This window comes from Hyla sarda, chromosome 3 (assembly GCF_029499605.1).
Source record: "Hyla sarda isolate aHylSar1 chromosome 3, aHylSar1.hap1, whole genome shotgun sequence".
Classification (NCBI taxonomy): Eukaryota; Metazoa; Chordata; class Amphibia; order Anura; family Hylidae; genus Hyla; species Hyla sarda.
Genome location: NC_079191.1, coordinates 29,804,328 through 29,825,498, shown reverse-complemented (window position 1 = coordinate 29,825,498; position 21,171 = coordinate 29,804,328). Strand labels below are relative to the sequence as shown.

The 21,171-nt window shown below is 44.6% G+C and overlaps 1 protein-coding gene, 1 long non-coding RNA gene and 1 other non-coding gene across 4 annotated transcripts in view; 1 reads left to right on the top strand and 2 right to left on the bottom strand.

Moving 5' to 3' along the window:
• Positions 1–12,042, top strand: part of LOC130360518 (cysteine-rich venom protein-like) — a 33,374-nt gene extending 21,332 nt beyond the window's left edge. For both annotated transcript variants that reach the window (XM_056563021.1, XM_056563022.1), the window contains 4 exons: positions 190–332; positions 6,790–6,884; positions 8,070–8,155; positions 11,691–12,042. In XM_056563021.1, the coding sequence (XP_056418996.1) occupies positions 190–332; positions 6,790–6,884; positions 8,070–8,155; positions 11,691–11,821 (455 nt within the window). In that variant the 3' untranslated portion in view covers positions 11,822–12,042. The remainder of the gene's footprint in view (positions 1–189; positions 333–6,789; positions 6,885–8,069; positions 8,156–11,690) is intronic.
• On the bottom strand, positions 525–21,171 carry LOC130360519 (uncharacterized). Its single transcript, XR_008890692.1, has 3 exons — positions 20,786–21,171; positions 15,216–15,354; positions 525–609 (listed from the first exon to the last, which is right to left on the bottom strand). It is a non-coding gene; the product is annotated as an uncharacterized LOC130360519 (long non-coding RNA).
• LOC130363388 (U5 spliceosomal RNA) lies at positions 4,975–5,090 on the bottom strand. Its single transcript, XR_008891804.1, has one exon. It is a non-coding gene; the product is annotated as a U5 spliceosomal RNA (small nuclear RNA).

The window sequence follows — 21,171 nt, the reverse complement described above, 5'->3', positions numbered from 1 at the left end:
CAGAAAATACCATTGTATGTTGAAACCATTGTATGTTGAGGCCATTGTAAGTTGAGGGATCACTGTATACATGATTCGTTCCTAAATTCTCATTGTTTTGATTGCAATATGAAGAGAAGAATGGATTTTTTGAGGTATATTATTGTGTATTTTCCTAGTTTCTTTTAACTGTTTCTTTTAACTTTTCAGGTTTTAATTGCGGAGAAAACATATTCTTCTTTGACTATATGGTCCCCTGGAAGACTGTAATAGAATCTTGGTACAGTGAAAATGTTGACTTTAAGTATGGACATGGGGCCACATCAGATGCTGAGATCGGCCACTTCACACAGGTAAGTGTCCCCCAGTAAAGTACTTTTTCATCAGGCTGACAGTTACTGGATAATAAGAGGGACAATACATTGGCTGTATAGTATTGATGTATTTGTAGGAAGCATCTTGCTGGTGCAGAGGGGGATGAAAATGATTTGGGTAAAAACAAACAAAAACAACATACTCACCAACCCCTAGTCCCATACTGATCCCCCATTCTGCTCCGTCTGGATGAGATGGGACACCACTGCAACCAGTCTTTGACTGAGCCAGCTTCTCCTGCATTGGGCGCTTGTCCTAGGAGCAGGAAGATGACAGAATGTTAGGAGACCAGACAGACAAGGGGAGCTGTGGGAGACCAGCAGGGGTAAAGAAATAAGCATTTTCTACTCACCCTCGCCCCAGCAGTATATTAGTTAAAAAAAAAAGCACTGGATAACCCCTTTAGGGTATGTTCATGCTAAGGAATTTACAATCTGCTTTTTCTGCTCAAACTCTGCCTTGAATAAAAACTGCATGTATCCAGGCTATATATATATATATATATATATATATATATATATATATATATACAGTATTGTCGTGCGGTAATAACTCAATTATGAATTATGGTTATAAAAATATTAATTATGAAAAATTACAAAATATAAAAATTATTAAAATATCAAAATTAGGACCTGGTGAATTGTAGACAGAGCCAATCAATACAATTCACATCTGAGTCCGACTATTTCCTCAGATATCAACAAATTATTTTTATGACGGGATGACATTAACGCTTAAAGGGGTACTCCGGCGCTAAGCCATCTTATCCTCTATCCAAAGGATAGGGGATAAGATGCCTGACTGCGGGGATCCCGCCGCTGGGGACCCCCATGATCTTCCACGCCGCACCCCGTTAGCCTCAGCCCCCGGAGCGTGCTCGCTCCGGGTCTGATTACTAGCGCTCACAGGGACGGAGCATAGTGACGTCACGGCTCCGCCCCCGTGTGACGTCACGCTCCGCCCCCTCAATGCAAGCCTGCGGAGGGGGCGTCACGCCCCCTCCGTAGGCTTGCATTGAGGGGGCAGAGCCGTGACGTCACACGGGGCGGAGCCGTGACGTCATTATGCTCCGTCACTGTGATCGCTAGTACAGTCCAGGGGTTGATGCTAACGGGGTTCGGCGTGGAAGATCACGGGGGTTCCCAGAGGCGGGATCCCTATGGTCAGGCATCTTATCCCCTATCCTTTGGATAGGGGATAAAATGTCTTAGCGCCGGAGTACCCCTTTAAGGATGTAGTTTTGCAATATACAATAATACACAGGTATTATAAAGTATGCAGATTTATTGGTTATAAGGTTATAAACATAAATGAGTAACAAACGCAATGATATATGCAAATGAATATCAATTAGATCTATTGGTAAACATTACAAGCTTGTTAATTGACTACATATAGTAGAACAATACATGTGAGTAGTAAGTAACTTGACAGTCGTCACGCCCCCTCCCATAGACTTGCATTGAGGGGGCGGGGCATGATGTCATTAGGGGGCGAGGCTGTGATGTGATGTGAACAGTTTGTTCCAAATGCTGAGCAGCGGAGTACCCCTTTATGCACTTAATCTGAACATACAGTGATTGGGTACATATCCCACCGTCAACGTGCAGAATAGGTTTCTTTATGCATACCTCATCTAGCTGGCACCATCTAATATCTATAAATTACATATGGATGCAGTTAATAGATTAAGACTATATGTCCCACTATATAATTTATTTACAAATTACATCCGGATACATTCAGATAGATGACTGACTGTATTTAACTATTACGATCATCACATCTGACCTCTAGATGAGAACTACATTCATCTACTATAACCAGCAGTGTCTGAACACTCATCTGAGAATATCGATTATGATATTAATTATGTATGTTGCTGATTCAGATAATCAATTTCTCTTCTTGGTTAGATGTAATGCCTGCAAGAATATTCTGCCGAGTGCATTAATGTATTCTGCTAATACTGCGAACTTACTATAAATGTTTAATACAGTGATAACTAGAATGCCCCATATAGGTGATAATAATCTACTATTATGGATTTAGACATATGGCCTCTTATAATAATACTGATGGTAAGTACAGCCTACTTACCTCTGTGCCAGCATTATTTTCTTTCTAAGTCCGCTCTCATGCACGTAATACGGCGCCAACGCAGAGAGACATTCCGGCAAAATAATATCGAAGTTCGCGATCATGCGTGAGAACGCGAAAACATTGCGAGAACCATGCCGCAGCGCACAGAGAAGACATCCTAAATGTAAACAATGACACGGCAGATCACCTGAGTCGGGATGCAACTCACTGATTGGCTGAGAGGCTGACGTTGTCAGCTTCTATTGGGAGATAGTGCGCCTGCAATCCTATTGGCCCAGAGGACGTTACAGTGTGATGAGGTAGCTCTAGAACCTTATAAATACCCCACCAATGCACGTGGATGGGTGGTTGCCTCATTGTACTCCTGATGAAGGCGATTATTCACTGGAACATGTAGAGGGAGGCAAATGAGCTTTTAACAGCGAGTCTATTGTGCCTGTGCATGACATATAAATGAATGGTCTATTGGTGTAGGTACCTGATAAGTCCTCACCTTGTGTTACGTGTGAGTTGTTACTCACTGACACACACAGGAAAAGTGACTTGTAGTTTTAACTCACTATAACAATCACTGGATTTATTTTACATTATATATTATAATAAAAGTGAAGTTTTAGTATAGGTAGTCAGGTTTATAGGGATTTTTGTACCCCGGACTGTAAGCCTATGGGGTCATTGTGAGTAGATTAATTGGAATCCCGGACTTACCCTGGGGTAATTGTGTTTTGTATGTGTGTATATATGTGTATGTTCCAGCATTACTTCTGAACGTTTGGGGATGTTTCCATTAAACTTGGTGTACATGTTACACGTCAAATAAAAATAGTTTACTGTACAAATGTCCCTATACTGACAATCTCCACAGCCAGAGACTAACTCAATCATGAAATGCACAGGAAGTCCTATACAACGGCAGGGACACATGTAGAGAATAGTTAGTGTGGGAGAAGGGAAAGGGGACTGTAACGTTGGGCAGGGATAGAGTGCAGCCCTAGTCTTGTCCACTCCCTCTGTCCCTGCCTACATGCGTACGCATAGTAAATAACAGGTCCATAACCACGGAGATGGTCCCTCCCTAAATAAGTGAGGGACAGTCAAAAAGTCAAAACAATTAAATACAAAACAGTAGGATGTTAGGGAACAGCTGGAGGCACACAAAACTAACATAAATAAAACCAAACACACACACATACACACACAGAAAGTGAAGTCCAGACAAGCCAAGTCTAAGCTAGGAGATAACGGAGTACAATAACTCAAAGAGAGCCAAAGAGAAGTTTAAAGATGAGCCAAAAGATCAGAGAACCAGATAAGACAATTTGATGCGGAGAATGCGAGCTACAGTATAAGAACTTTCACAGGCGAGGCATGAATAAAAGAGGCTTCCTTAAATATCCCTGTGCTGCTAGCAGGAGGATCCCAATAGGTTCAGCAAGCTGAACCACACCCAGTAGCATAGAAGTGTAGTCACAACAACCAAAATAAACAACAGGCTTGAAAGCATTAACCCTACGGGTACTAGCAAAACCAGTGATCACAGGGACGGGGTGGACAGGCAGGGAAAAAATATTTATTGTGGGCTGAGAGAACAGCAAGGGGAGGAGTGAAGACAATTTGAGAAAGAGAGAGTGCACCCCAAAATGCGTTCTTGATGTGGAAATGTTTTACTGTTTTTCCCAATACACATCTCATGTCACATCATTTGGAATTTTAAGAAAAATCTTCATTTGAAGTTTTCTTTCATGAGTCTGCAGCACCTGCTACAATGGGTCTCTCCTGGTAATACCTGGGTTACACAGCGACTCCTCTCTTGGTAACCCGACATTCAAGGAGGATATGTGTGATATCTTGGATTTTAAGTGGCTAGTTTATAGAATTCACCGCCTAAAAGAACGCTCTTGGGATAATACACGAGGTGCCGTCCTTCGGTCCTTTCTTTTTGCTTTCAAAACAGAGTATGGGAGAGGGTATGGCAGCGCTAAAGTGTAGAGAGGATGAGCCGTCTATCACTGCTGGGGTTTCAGGAGAATGGGAAAGCTGGGGGGCTTACAGTATGTGTGCCACCTAGCTTTTCCTGTCTTGTGAAGAGCTCCAATATTGCTGCTTTACCAGGAGACTGGAAAAAAATGGGGAAGTACTGGGAACCCTGCATTGGGTACTGTGTGCCACCCAGTTTTCCCAGTCTCCTGAAGAGCTCCAATGTGTCTGCTTTACCAGACATATATTCTCTTCAGCAGACTTGGAACAATTGTGGCAGGCCGAGCACAGTGCAGGGCTCACAGTACTCCCCCAGCTATTTCCCAAAGGTACTCTGGTGGAAAACATTTTTTTTTAAATCAGCTGGTACCAAAAAGTTAATCAGATTTGTGAATTACTTTCATAAATTTTAAAATCTTAATCCTTCCAGTACTTATCAGTTTCTGAATACTCTAGAGGAAGTTGCATAGTTCTTTTCTGTCTGACCACAGTGCTCTCTGCTGCCACCTCTTTTTTTTCTTCTTCCTTTATTCTTTAAGCCCAGCTATCGCCAAGCATCAAAAAATGATTAGCAACTCATTATTGTCCCTCTCCACTGAAATCTTTAGTAAAAGGCGAAAGATTTATTCAGGAATGAAGAGAAACTAGAGTGTATCTCTGCTGCCACCTCTGTCCATGTCAGGAACTGTTCAGAAAAGGAGCAAATCCCCATAGCGAACCTCTCCTGCTCTGGATAGTTTCCGACATGGACAGAGGTGGCAACAGAGAGCACTGTGGTCAGACAGAAAATAACTACACAACTTCCTCTGCAGCATACAGCAGCTGACAAGTGCATAGGTAAAGGAAAGATTAAGATTATATATATATATATATATATATATATATATATATATATATATACAGTGACCCCCCCCCCCCGACCTACGATGGCCCGACATACGATCATTTCAACATACGATGGCCTCTCAGAGGCAGCATCAACATACGATGCTTTTGTATGTCGGGGCCATCGCATAAACGTCTATCCGGCAGCGCAGACTGCTTCAGCTGCCACGGATAGCCGTTTACGGTGCCCCGTGTGGTCCGCTGACGATCACTTACCTCGGGGCTCCGGCGCGTCCTCTTCGGTATCCCCTGCATCGTCGGCGCTCTCCATCGTCGTCATCACGTCGCTGCGCACGCCGTCCCATCATCCAATAGGAGCGGCGTGCGTAACGATGTGATGGCGGCGACGGAGAGCGAGGATGACGGGGAAACAGAGGCCTTGCTGGAGCGTCGGGGACACCCCGGGGACGTGGCGACAGCGATGGAAGGCGACATCCCGGGCAACGATGACGAACGGTGACGGTCCGGAGCGGCGGGGACAGGTGAGTACAACTTCCTCTACCAGTGGTCGTCAACCTGCGGACCTCCAGATGTTTCAAAACTACAACTCCCAGCATGTCCGGACAGCCGTTGGCTGTCCGGGCATGCTGGGTGTTGTAGTTTTGCAACATCTGGAGGTCCGCAGGTTGTAGACCACTGTCCTATACTTTACATTGCACTGATCCCTCAACATACGATGGTTTCAACAAACGATGGTCCGTTTGGAACGGATTACCATCGTATGTTGAGGGACCACTGTATATATATATATATATATATATATATATATATATACAGTGGTCCCTCAACATACGATCGTAATTCGTTCCAAACGACCCATCGTTTGTCGAATCCATCGTATGTTGAGGGATCCGTGCAATGTAAAAAGTGCATTTAATACTCACCTGTCCCCGTCGCTCCGGACCGTGTCCTCACCGCTCCCGATGCTGTCCCAGGGGCTCCCGATGCTGTCCCGCTGCTCCGGTGTCTTCTTCGGGATCCTCCGGCTTCTTCCGCATCTTCTGCAGGGTCCGGGCCTCGCTTTCTGGTGACGTTATTACACTGCTGCGCCGGCACGACGTGCATAGTGACGTAATAACGACGCCGGAAAGCGAGGCCCGGACCCTGGAGAAGATGCGCAAGACACCGGAGGATCGCGAAGTGGACCCGGAGCAGCGGGAATAGGTAAGTGAACCTGTCAGGGATGCTTAAACTGCTATCCGACAGCAGCTTAAGCATTTTGCGCTGTCGGATAGCGGTTAATGCGATGGCCCCGACATATAAAAGAATCGTATGTCGATTTGATCATATGTCGGGGCCATCGCATGTCGGGGGGTTACTGTGTACATATATATATAGATAGATTTTAAATTTTTTTTTGTAAATGACTGATTCAGAAAATCAATAAATGATGGACAGGCTGCAGAGTCCAGTAGAACATTCTCTGATGCCAAAAAGTAAATGATGCCATTTTTTTTAATATTTCAGGTGATGTGGGCGAGTTCCTCAGCAGTTGGGTGTGGTATGGCTGAATGCAAAAACGGCCCTGCGAAATACAACTTTGTGTGCCACTATGCTCCGTCGTAAGTATCCAACTGAAACGCGAAACTAGTGAAGGGTTGAAGTTAATACATTTTATTACATGCAAGTCAGGTTCACATATAATACTTCGGTCAGTATCTGTAGCCAAAACCAGGAATGGAGCAACACTGAAAAAGACCATAATGGAAAAATGGGCACATTTTCTGTTTTTGGACCAACTACTGGTTTTGGTTAGAGATGAGCGAACTTACAGTAAATTTGATACGTCACAAACTTCTTGGCTCGGCAGTTGATGACTTTTTCTGCTTAAATTAGTTCAGCTTTCATGTGCTCCGGTGGCTGGAGACTTTTTCCTAGGACTGTATTCACCTTTTCCAGCCCACCGGAGCACCTGAAGGCTGAACTAATTAATGCAGGATAAGTCATCAACTGCCGAGCCGAGAAGTTCGTGACCAATCAAATTTACTGTAAGTTCGCTCATCTCTAGTTTTGGCTAAAAATACTGAGCAAAATACTAATTATAATACCATATATGAACCCAGCCGCAGAGTCCCAGCTAGGCTTCATCTCCCCCTCGGCAAAAGTTTAGTTCACTGCCCTAACCCAATAGCTTAAAGGGGTATTCCAGGAAAAAAAACTTTTTTTTTATATATCAACTGGCTCCAGAAAGTTAAATAGATTTGTAAATTACTTCTATTAAAAAAATCTTAATCCTTTCAGTACTTATGAGCTTCTGAAGTTAAGGTTGTTCTTTTCTGTCTAAGTGCTCTCTGATGACACCTGTCTCGGGAAACGCCCAGTTTAGAAGCAAATCCCCATAGCAAACCTCTTCTAAACTGGGCGTTTCCAGAGACAGGTGTCATCAGAGAGGATTTAGCCAGAAAAGAACAACTGTAACTTCAGAAGCTCATAAGTACTGAAAGGATTAAGATTTTTTAATAGAAGTCATTTACAAATCTGTTTAACTTTCTGGAGCCAATTGATAGATAATATATATATATATATATATATATATATATATATATATATATATATATATATAAAAAGTTTTTCCCTGGAATACCCCTTTAAAACTTTTGCCAAGGCAGAGTAGCATGTGTCTCCAAATGGTACACAACCCTCGGGGTAAATGCCCCACCCTCCCTCCTGTCATCCCACCCCTGTATGATTATTTTATTGTATAACATTTTATCTTATTTATTTATTTATTTTTTTACCTATTAAAGTGGAAACAAAGGCTCCAGAGCTAAACCCTGGAAACAAGGAAAGCCATGTGGGGACTGTCCCAACTCGTGTGAAAACAATCTCTGCAGTAAGTTATTCACAAATGACTTTTTGAGTTATACATTTTTTTCCATCGGATTATTTGCCAGTTTATTTTTTATAAAGAGATCTGGTACCAGGAAGTTAAACAGATTTTGAAATTACTTCTATTTAAAAAATCTTAATCCTTCCAGTACTTATCAGCTGCTGTATACTACAGAGGAAGTACATTTATTTTTTAATTTCCTTTCTGTCTGACCACAAGTGCTCTCTGCTGACACCTCTGTCCATTTTAGGAATGGTCCAGAGCAGGAGAGGTTTGGGGAATTTGCTCCTACTCTGGACCGTTCCTAAAATGGACAGAGGTGTCAGCAGAGAGCACTGTGATCAGACAGAAAGGAAATTAAAAAATAAATGTACTTCCTCTGTCACAGCAGCTGATAAGTACTGGAAGGATTAAGATTTTTAAATAGAAGTGATTTACAAATCTGTTAAACTTTCTGGCACCAGTTGAGTTAAAAAATAAATAATAAAATGTTTTCCAGTGGAGTATCCCTTTAAGGATTTCAATTTCTCACAAAACCAATTTAAGGCCAGGTCCACAACATGTTTTGTGAATATGGGGACCGGAACTGGGTGCTTCCGTACCCCAGCCAGACCCATTCCCTATCTCATTCATTCAGATAGGGACTCCAGTTGGCTCATTTGTGCTCCATATCCAGTTTTGTGACCAGACCTAAGACCTAAAACCGTGGTATACTATGGTTTTAGGTCTGGTCACAAAACCGGATATGGGGCAAAAATGAGCCGACCTGAGTCACTATCTGACTCCGGTCGGCTTATTCGACTGAATGAGATGGGGACCGGGTACGGGAGTTCCTGGTTTTCACTCCCCCCAGCCAGATCCGGTCCCGTATTCACAAAACGTGGTATGAACCCAGCCTAACACAATATCAAGACATGATCACCAGAAAACGGAAGGTCATGAATGTTGTTGATGCTGTATTTATCCTGATCAGCATCAGCACAGAGAAAGAGCTAGGAGGGGCGGTGTATAACTACACTACTATATATCCTGATCCCATAGAAATAGCAGCAGCAGTATACAGATAGAGCTGGATGGGAGGTGCATAACTACTATATATCCTGATCCCATAGAGATAGCAGCAGTATACAGATAGATCTTGGAGTGGAGGAGTAAAACTACTAAATATCCTGATCACAGAGAGATATCAGCAGCAGTATATGGATAGGACTGGAGGGGATTTGTATAACTACTATTTATGCTTATTCTATAGAGATAACAGCAGCAGTATACAGATAGAGCTGTAGGTGAGGTGTATAACTACTATACATACTGATCACATAGAGATATTAGCAGCAGTATATGGATAGGGCTTGAGCGGAGGTGTATAACTACTATATATGCTAAACCCATAGAGATAGCAGAAGAAGTATACAGATAGAGCTGGGAGCTGCTTGGAGGAAGCTTCAAGCAGTGATCTGATTGGTGATGATGTCCTCCTGGTTCACAGGAAGTCAGCTGACCCAATGCTATCCCCTTCCTCTGATACATTAAAAGGGTACTCCGCCTAAATCATCTTATCCCCAATCCAAAGGTCCCCAGCGGTGGGACCCCCACAATCTTTGGGCCGGGAGCAGTGATGTCCAGAACACAGAAGCTTGGAGGTTCTTGTCTGTGAGGGGGTGTGGTGGCTAGTATGTAGCCATCACGCCTACTCTCATAGAGATTAATAGAGGGGGTGTGGCAGCTGTAGTCGCCAGTCATCCATCACAAGAGCAAATCCAGTACTTATTAGGTGCTGAATACTACAGAGGAAGTTCTTTTCTTTTGGGATTTATTTTCTGTCACGACCACAGTGCTCTCTGCTGACACCTCTCTCCATTTTAGGAACTGTCCAGAGCAGCATATATTTGCTATGGGGATTTTCTCCTGCTCTTGACAGTTCCTGACATGGACAGAGGTGTCGGCAGAGAGCACTGTGGTCGTGACAGAAAAGAAATCCAAAAAGAAAATGATTTCCTCTGTAGTATACAGCTGCTAATAAGTACTAGAAGGATTAAGATTTTCTTTAATAGAAGTAATTTACAAATCTGTTTAACTTTCTGGCATCAGTTGATTAAAAAAAATAATAATAATAAGTTTTCCACTGGAGTACCCCTTTAACCTCTTCCCGCTCCAGGACGTATGCATACGTCCTGCGCGGGCTCCCGCGATAGAATGCTGGGTCACGCGCTGACCCCGCGTCATATCGCATCGGTCCCAGCGGACATCACCGATCGTGGTGATGCCCGGTATTAACCCTACAGGCGTCTAAGGTGAAAGTAAACTTTACCAGTTAACTCAGTGGAGCTGCTCGGGACCCCCGCGATGAAATTGCGTTGTCCCGAACAGCTTGCAGGACAGCAGGAGAGTCCCTACCTGCCTCCTCGCTGTCCGATCGCCAAGTGACTGCTCCGTGCCTGAGATCCAGGCAGGAGCAGTCGAGCGGCGATAACACTGATCAATGCCAGGCTATTGCCTGGCAGTGATCAATGTAGAAGATCAGTGTGTGCAGTGTTATAGCCCCCTATAACACTGCAAAAAAAAAAGTGAAAATAAAGTGTTAATAAAGATCATTTAACCCCTTCCATAATAAAAGTCAGAATCACCCCCCTTCTCCCAATAAAAAAAAAGTGTAAATAAAAATAAACATATATAGTATCGCCACGTGCGTAAATGTCCGAACTACAAAAATATATAATTAATTAAACAGAGTATTTTGGGTCACTTTTTTATACCATAAAAAAGTGAATAAAAAGTGATCAAAAAGTCCAATCAAAACAAAAATTATACAGATAAAAATGTCAGATCACGGCACAAAAAAAGAGCCCTCATACATCCCCATATGCGGAAAAATAAAAAAAGTTATAGGGGTCAGAAGAGGACATTTTTAAACGTATACATTTTCCTGCATGTAGTTATGTTTTTTTCCAGAAGTGCGACAAAATCAAACCTATATAAGTAGGGGATCATTTTAACCGTATGGACCTACAGAATAAAGAGAAAGTATCATTTTTACCGGAAAATGCACTGCGTAGAAACGGAAGCCCCCAAAATTTACAAAATTGCATTTTTTCTTAAATTTTGTCGCACTATTTTTTTTTCCGTTTCACCGTGGATTTTTGGGTAAAACTACTAATGTCACTGGAAAGTAGAATTGGTGGCGCAAACAATAAGCCATAATATGGATTTTTAAGTGCAACATTGAAGGCATTATGGTTTTTAGAAGGTGATGAGGAAAAAATGAAAATGCAAAAACGGAAAATACCCTGCGTCATTAAGGGGTTAAACACTGTGGTCTTCTGTGGGTGAGACTGCTGAGCACATGACCCAGTTACAATAACGAAACACATAGATGCAGCTGTGCTGGGAAGAAACAAATGGCCCTGCAGAACTAGTAATGTGAGTGTACATAACATGGGGAGTGCTTCTTTAGGGGTTTGCTCCTGCTTTGCCATAAAGTATTGAATCTGTTGTTGAAGAACAATGCAAATTTATACCCTTAACTTTTTTTTTGTAGCAAATCCTTGTGGATATCAAGACTTCTTTAACAACTGTGTAGACTTTAAAAACTCCTGTGTGAGTGACTCGTCTATGAAGAGTAAAAAGTGCCCCGCTACCTGCCAATGCATAAACGGAGAAATAAAATAAGTACTGCTCCAGCATCGCTAACCAAGGAGATTGCGCCCCCTATCAGTTTAGACAGTTACAAAATTATTAATCAAACGTTTATTTTACTATTCATTTATGCATTAACGTTATAAAGGGTATTTTATATTTTGCTATAAAGATGCAGAAATTCTTTTATTAATCCTAAATGAAAGTGACAGTCACCATAACCAATCTACTAGTACAATAAAATACATTTTTAGTTAAACTAATATTCTGTGTATTTATTTATTTATAATTTATTGATAGTCTATGAATAATTAATTAAATTATATTTTTGGAAAACATTGCGCTAAAGGCTCACACACACACACACACAAACCTGCATGTCTCCACACCGAGTAGAGTCCATTCGTGCCATATTTTTACTAAGACCTCATCTTACGCGATGGATGGATATGCACTATTTAAGCTTAGTGGGATCGATAATGTAAGCAATGTAGGCGTAAGCCTGGCATCTGCGCCATTTTTAGCAGGCGGGATAAGGAACACGTGGCGTTTTGGCACCTGAATGAATAGAGGAAGTACTAGGAACATTGAGATGGTGTCAGGCAGGGGCGGACACAGACCGCAGAGGCCCCCTGTGCAAAGAATGTGCCTGCCCCCCCTCTACCCTCATAACTTTCCCTTCATGTGTCACTTACTCAGGTGGACCCCCATTTGTCACTTACTCAGGGGGGCCCCGACCCATATCAGTTGCTCAGGAGGACCTCTCCTAATATCAGTTGTTAATTATTTAAGGCCCCCATATGCCGCAGCTCATTCAGGCCTCCCACATTAGTTAGCATAGTTTCCCCACATTAGGTAGTATAGTTTCCCCACATTAGGCAGCATGGTTTCCTCACATTAGGTAGCATAATTTCCCCATATTAGGTAGCATAGATTCCCCCATTTGGTAGCAGTTTCCCATATTAAGTAGCAAATATTCCCCACATTAGGTAGCACAGTTTCCACACATTAGGTAGCATAGTTTCCCCACATTAGGTAGCATAGTTTTCCCACATTAGGTAGCATAGTTTCCTCACATTAGGTAGCATATTTTCCCCACATTAGGTAGCATAGATTCCCCATATTAGGTAGCATAGTTTCCCCACATTAGGTAGCATAGATTCCCCACATTAGGTAGCAGTTTCCCCTCATAAGGTAGCATATATTCCCTACATTACGTGGCAGTTTCCCCACATTAGGTAGCATAGCCCCCCCCCCTACACACACAGACACACACACATAGACACACTTACCTGGCCTGCGCAGCGCTTCTCTCCGGCAGCAGCCTGATTAGTGATGTCACTGATATCCACCTGTGCGTGTCTGCAGAGATATGTCACTTGCGTGATGTCCCTCATCAGACCCAGGTTGGCCGGCAGTCTCACTGTCTACAGTGCCCGCAGCACTATTATGCTCTGCTGCTCATGTGTGTGTCGTGTGAGGGATGCACATGCGATATGTCCGCTCCTGATGTCAGGGTAGGCCAGCATACCTTGCAGCTAGCAGCAAGATCACGTGACCTCAGGTTATTTAATCATTGTTTGCATTATGTGACTTACAGCTCCCAGGCCAATCAGGGGATAGCATAGGGGTTAAGAGGCTGATAAAACCCTATGCACTGCATTGTGACAGCCATGATGGAGAGAGAAAGCTGAGAGAGAGCAGACAGTGCAGAGGAACTACATATCCCAGAAAGCCTTTATCCAATAGAAACCTAGCTAAGCAAGACCTTAGATGGGTCTACTGTGTCCAGTTGGTGTACTACAGATCCTAGCAGTGTCAGTGCCAAACAAGCCCATTAAAGCTATCACATTACCATATAAAGCAGGCTGAGCAAAGCAGTGAGCTTACCTGTATTTCAACATAAATACGTATTAAAAGTTTATAGTGAATAAGGGGCACGCTTTAAAAGTGTCTACAGTGAATACGGAGTACGCATTTTAGACCAAGTTACATGCATTTTCTGGGTTTAATCAGACATAAATTGTTACTTCCAGTGTTTAACATAAACGCATCCTGAAAAATAGCAATAACCTCAAAATCTTTTTCAATTAAAAATAAAATGTCTAGTAAAGGATTATTGAATGAGCATGAGGTGGAGGACTTGTGCACTGCCAGTAAGAATGTTGGTGGCAGTACCAGCAGCAGTATAGGTACCAGTAGCAGCCAGGTGCCTGGTGGTAGTAGTAGAAACCAGGTCAGCAAACAAAAGTCTTCACTATCTTATAGGGGTTGTGTGGTTTCAGAGGATAGGATGGCTCTTGTGGACTGGTTGACTCGCAGGAGGAGGTAAAAAAGTTTGACAATATGACAGTGAGCCAGTTATCAATGGATTCCTCATCGTCTACAGTTACATGGCGAAGTGGAAATGTCCATCCTAAACTGTTTGTTCCATCATCTCTGTCTTTGCTTCCTACCCCTAGTGCTAAGCAGAAAGGTAGCATTAACCACAAGAAGGAGTTGTGTCATGGTCAAGCCAATGTGTTGCAGAGATGGTGGAGGGGGATGCAGTGGCCAAGCAAAGCCCTAGTGGTGGTAGGCGTGGTGGTAAGATTGTAAGGCATTATGGTGGATATGCAGAGGGGGAGCAAGGGGCTCATGATCAGACATCAGAAGTTCATACTGAGAGGAGTGGTGGGGATGATGAGGAGGAGTTTGATAATGATGATGTCAGCATGGAAGAGCGGAGCTGAGGTAAGGCCAGAACATCTGTCAAACATACCAGACATAGGCTTGCTAGTAGAGCTGGGATGGTATGACCATAAATGTGTATCACGGTATTTTTGTAACTCATGGCGGTTCCACGGTATATAACGGTATTTCTCCCCCCCATCCCCCCCTCCCCCAAATCATGTGACCAGCGAGCGCTGTTCTGCTCCCCCCCCCCCTCCAAATCATGTTACCCGACTGCGCTGTTCTGCTCCCCCCCAATTAATTATCAGCCCAGCCAGCGGGGTACTACTCACATATAGGGGAAACAGGAAAAATTAGAAGGAATAAGAAGAAGTGACTAAAACATAAATAAATTGTATTTATTGAATAATAGTCTCAATGATGTTCTAAAGTCTGGGCAGGGCCCTTGCCACAGACTGAACAAAATATATTAAAAGAATATTAAAACATATATTGTACATAAAATTTGCACTGTTGCGGGAAATAGATTGTCAAAAAGTTTTGAGAATAAAATATATTCGGGCTAGTGGGTTAACAAGGTCAAATAGCAGTTTTGGGAGCGCTGGAGGCTCCTAAGTAAATGCCCACTGTGCGTGGGCATTTGTGCGCGTATTAGCGCTGATGCAAGAAAAACAATAATCCTCTATCTCCGACAGCATTGAGACCGGGTAAATGAGGAACAAAGTTAGAAGATCAGACACTTAGTGCCTCTTACCGGCTCCTGGCAAAGGATGACAGCGTTTGTAGATGTATTTGTGGTACGTCCCCTTTGACCCGACGGCATGGGAAGATATAAGAGAGACGCACGGAGTCTGGTGGTGGTGATGTCCTGGATGCCTCTCAGTCCCGGTAGCCTGGGAGCAAATGAATATATTTTATTCTCAAAACTTTTGAACAATCTATTTCCCACAACAGTGCACATTTTTTGTATATTTTATGTACAATATGTCTTTATATTCTTTTAATATATTTTGTTCAGTCTGTGGCAAGGGCCCTGCCCAGACTTTAGAACATCATTGAGACTATTATTCAATAAATACAATGTATTTATTTATTTATGTTTTAGGCACTTATTCTTATTCCTTCTATTTTTTCCTGTTTCCCCTATACCTAGTAGGACTGCATCTTTTTCTGTTTTACTAAATTATCCTCTTGGCACAAGGGTAGGTGCAACGCAGTATCCTTGGCAGAGGCGACTCTCTAATTAGGCGATTTAGGCGGCCGCCTAAGGCCTCGCGCTGAAAGGGGCCTTGCGGCCGCCTAAAACATTTAATTAGAGCAGTGCTTTCCCTCCCGGACGCTGCAGGGGAAGGGAAGTTTGTGTGTGCTGGCATGAGGCTGTAACAGGACCTGCGATGATGTCACCGTCATGTGATCAGTCACATGGAGGAGGTGGAGCCACATGCAGGGCTGTGTATATGTGTGTATATGTGTGTATACAGGGCTGTGTATATGTGTGTATACAGGGCTGTGTATATGTGTGTATATGTGTGTATGCAGGGCTGTGTATATGTGTGTATGCAGGGCTGTGTATATGTGTGTATATGTGTGTATACAGGGCTGTGTATATGTGTGTATGCAGGGCTGTGTATATGTCTGTATATGTGTGTATGCAGGGCTGTGTATATGTGTGTATGTAGGGCTGTGTATATGTGTGTATATGTGTGTATGCAGGGCTGTGTATATGTGTGTATATGTGTGTATGCAGGGCTGTGTATATGTGTGTATACAGGGCTGTGTACATGTGTGTATGCAGGGCTATGTATATGTGTGTATGCAGGACTGTGTATATGTGTGTATGCAGGGCTGTGTATATGTGTGTATGGAGGGCTGTGTATATGTGTGTATGCAGGGCTGTGTATATGTGTGTGTATGTAGGGCTGTGTATATGTGTGTATGCAGGGCTGTGTATATGTGTGTATGCAGGGCTGTGTATATGTGTGTATGGAGGGCTGTGTATATGTGTGTATGGAGGGCTGTGTATATGTATGTATGGAGGGCTGTGGATATGTGTGTATGCAGGGCTGTGTATATGTGTGTATGCAGGGCTGTGTATATGTGTGTATGCAGGGCTGTGTATATGTGTGTATATGTGTGTATGCAGGGCTGTGTATATGTGTGTGTGCAGGGCTGTGTATATGTGTGTGTGCAGGGCTGTTTATATGTGTGTGTGCAGGGCTGTTTATATGTGTGTGTGCAGGGCTGTGTATATGCGTGTGTGCAGGGCTGTGTATATGTGTGTGTGCAGGGCTGTGTATATGCGTGTGTGCAGGGCTGTGTATAAGCGTGTGTGCAGGGCTGTGTATATGCGTGTGTGCAGGGCTGTGTATATGTGTGTATGCAGGGCTGTGTATATGTGTGTGTATGTAGGGCTGTGTATATGTGTGTATGCAGGGCTGTGTATATGTGTGTATGCAGGGCTGTGTATATGTGTGTATGGAGGGCTGTGTATATGTGTGTATGGAGGGCTGTGTATATGTATGTATGGAGGGCTGTGGATATGTGTGTATGCAGGGCTGTGTATATGTGTGTATGCAGGGCTGTGTATATGTGTGTATATGTGTGTATGCAGGGCTGTGTATATGTGTGTGTGCAGGGCTGTGTATATGTGTGTGTGCAGGGCTGTGTTTATGTGTGTGTGCAGGGCTGTGTATATGTGTGTGTGCAGGGCTGTTTATATGTGTGTGTGCAGGGCTGTGTATATGTGTGTGTGCAGGGCTGTGTATATGCGTGTGTGCAGGGCTGTGTATAAGCGTGTGTGCAGGGCTGTGTATATGCGTGTGTGCAGGGCTGTGTATATGCGTGTGTGCAGGGCTGTGTATATGTGTGTGTGCAAGGCTGTGTATATGTGTGTGTGCAAGGCTGTGTATATGTGTGTGTGCAGGGCTGTGTATATATGTGTGTGTGCAGGGCTGTGTATATGTGTGTATGCAGGGCTGTGTATATGTGTGTATGCAGGGCTGTGTATATGTGTGTATATGCAGGGCTGTGTATATGTGTGCGTATGCAGTGCTGTGTATATGTGTGTGTATGCAGGGCTGTGTATATGTGAGTGTATGCAGGGCTGTGTATATGTGTGTGTATGCAGGGCTGTGTATATGTGTTTATGCAGGGCTGTGTGCGTATATGGGGGTCTGTGTGCATATATGGGGGTCTGTGTGCGTATATGAAGGGCTGCGTGTTTGTGTATGGAGGGCTGTGTATATGTTTTTGGGGCTGCGTGTGTGTATATGGGGCTGCCTATGTGTGCGTATGGGGGCTGTGTATGTATGTGTATAGAGGGCTGTGTGTATGTGGGGGCTGTGTATGTGCGGATATGGGGGCTGTGTGTATTTGGGGGCTGTGTGTATATGGGGGCTGCGTATGTTTGTGTATGGAGGGCTGCGTGTGTGCATATGGGGGCTGTGTATGTTTGTCTAGGGAGGGCTGTGTATATGGGGGCTGTGTATATGGGGGCTGTGTATGTTTGTGTATGGAGGGCTGTGTATATGGGGGATGTGTATGTGTGTATATGGAGGCTGTGTATGTGTGTATATGGGGGATGTGTATGTGTGTATATGGGGGATGTATGTGTGGAAATGGGGGCTGTGTATGTTTGTGTATGGAGGGCAGTGTATGTGCGGAAATGGGGCCTGTGTATATGTGGGCTGTGTATGTGCGGATATGAGGGCTGTGTATATGTGTATGGAGGCTGTATATGTGTGTATATGGGGGCTGTGTATGTTTGTATATGGGGGCTGTGTATATGGGGGCTGTGTATGTGTGTATATGGGGGCTGTGTATATGTGGGCTGTGTATGTGTGGATATGAGGGCTGTGTATGTGTGTATGGAGGCTGTATATGTGTGTATATGGGGGCTGTGTATGTTTGTATATGGGGGCTGTGTATATGGGGGCTGTGTATATGGGGGCTGTGTATGTGTGTATATGAGGGCTGTGCATGTGTGTATGGAGGCTGTATATGTGTGTATATGGGGGCTGTGTATGTGTGGATATGGTGGATATGAGAGTAAAGTTTGCAGAGGGAATTTATTTTTATTTTAATGAAACATGTTCTGCACGGTGTGTGTATACATTTTAAAATTGCCCCCACACTTTTGTCACTGGCCCCCCATGTGCCACCCCTAAATATGAATGCTGATGATCAGGGGCTGCTGTTCTAGGCCTCAGCGTACCCCTACGTCCCCCAGCGTCCCTTAGCTTCACCCTCCCCCCTGTGGCCCAGAGAGGGGAAGTATGCGGAAGCTCCGCCGGCCCAGTGTAGTGACCCGTACCCCAGCGTCCCCCTCCCTCATGTGGCGCAGTGAATGATTGCCCTGCCGGAGCTCTGAGTCGGTGCCCTGCCGGAGAGGGGAAAAACGTGGAAGAAAAATGGCTTGCTTAAGGTACTGTACCATATCCATCCCCCCCCCTCACCCATGTCCATCCCCCCCCCTCACCCATGTCCATCCCCCCCCCTCACCCATGTCCATCCCCCACCCCTCACCCATGTCCACCCCCCCCTCTCACCCATGTCCATTCCCCCCCCCACCCATGTCCATTCCCCCCCTCTCACCCATGTCCATCCCCCCTCTCACCCATGTCCACCCCCCCCTCTCACCCATGTCCACCCCCCCCTCTGTCACCCATGTACACTTCTCTGTCACCCATGTACACCCCTCTACACCCCTCTGTCACCCATGTACACCCCTCTACACCCCTCTGTCACCCATGTACGCCCCTCTACACCCCTCTGTCACCCATGTACACCCCTCTGTCACCCATGTACTCTCCTCTACACTCCTCTCTACACTCCTCTACACCCCTCTGTCACTCATGTACACTCCACTACACCCTCTGTCACCCATGTACACCCCTCTACACCCCTCTGTCACCCATGTACACCCCTCTACACCCCTCTGTCACCCATGTACGCCCCTCTACACCCCTCTGTCACCCATGTACACCCCTCTGTCACCCATGTACTCTCCTCTACACTCCTCTCTACACTCCTCTACACCCCTCTGTCACTCATGTACACTCCACTACACCCTCTGTCACCCATGTACACCCCTCTACACTCCTCTGTCACCCATGTACACTCCTCTACACCCATCTGTCACCCATGTACACTCCTCTACACCTCTCTGTCACCCATGTACACCCCTCTGCCACCCATGTACACTCCTACACCCCTCTGTCACCCATGTACACTCCTCTACACCCCTCTGTCACCCATGTACACTCCTCTACACCCCTCTGTCACCCATGTACACTCCTCTACACCCCTCTGTCACCCATGTACACTCCTCTACACCCCTCTGTCCCCCATGTACACACCTCTACACCCCTCTGCCACCCATGTACACCCCTCTACACCCCTCTGTAACCCATGTACACCCCTCTGTCACCCATGTACACCCCTCTACACCCCTCTGTCACCCATGTACACCCCTCTACACCCCTCTGACACCCATGTACAGTCCTCTACACCCCTCTGCCACCCATGTACACTCCTCTACACCCATCTGTCACCCATGTACACCCCTCTACACCCATCTGTCATCCATGTAATCTCCTCTACACCCCTCTGTCACCCATGTATACCCCTCTACACCCATCTGTCACCCATGTACACTCCTCTACACCCCTCTGTACACCCCTCTACACCCCTCTGCCACCCATGTACACTCCTCTACACCCCTGTCACCCATGTACACTCCTCTACACCCCTCTGTCACCCGTGTACACCCCTCTGTCACCCATGTACACCCCTCTACACCCCTCTGTTACCCATGTACATTCCTCTATACCCCTCTGCCACCCATGTACACTCCTCTACACCCATCTGTCACCCATGTACACCTCTCTACACCCATCTGTCACCCATGTACACTCCTCTACACCCCTCTGTCACCCATGTACACCCCTCTACACCCATCTGTCACCCATGTACACTCCTCTACACCCCTCTGATCTGATCCGCATCCGATTTCACGCGATTTTTGTTCAGGTCTGAAATCGTGGTCAACCCCGATTTCAGACCCGAACAAAAATCGTGTGAAATCGGATGCGGATCAAATTGGATGTGTGTAATGGATCCGATTTTTTTATGGAGGTCAACAGATCCGACTTTATATACGATTTCATACGATTTTAAGTTATAAAAATTGTGTATTCAGGTCGGATGGAGAAATCGTGATGTGAATGCAGCCTAAGTCATAACCAGGGTTTGAATTTAGAAAATGTATCTCTACATATGCACATGGAGTGTTATCACAAGACCTGGTTAATAGTCCACCATTACCTGCTGTCCGCTGGCTACTATTTGGATTAGTTTGCCACTGCCTGCTTTCTGTTGACGACTACTACTAGAATAGGTTTGCTGGTGCCTGCTTTCTGCTGGCTATTCCAACTCCCACCAGCCAGGCCTACACAAGCACAACTCATGATCCCATAAAAAGGGATCATTTTTTTTTAATTTACTTTACATACAAAAGCTATTCCTTCTAAACCACTTCATGATACCAATCCTGTTACAAATCCCATAAAGTTAGATTTTTCGGATATTCCCTGATGCCTGAAAAATGGATACTTTTATCAGCTTTGCATCCAAAACCTATTTCTTCTTTATACAAATAGAAGGTTTGATCAAAATGTGTCCCCCATCCACCACAGGAAGGTGGTCTCACT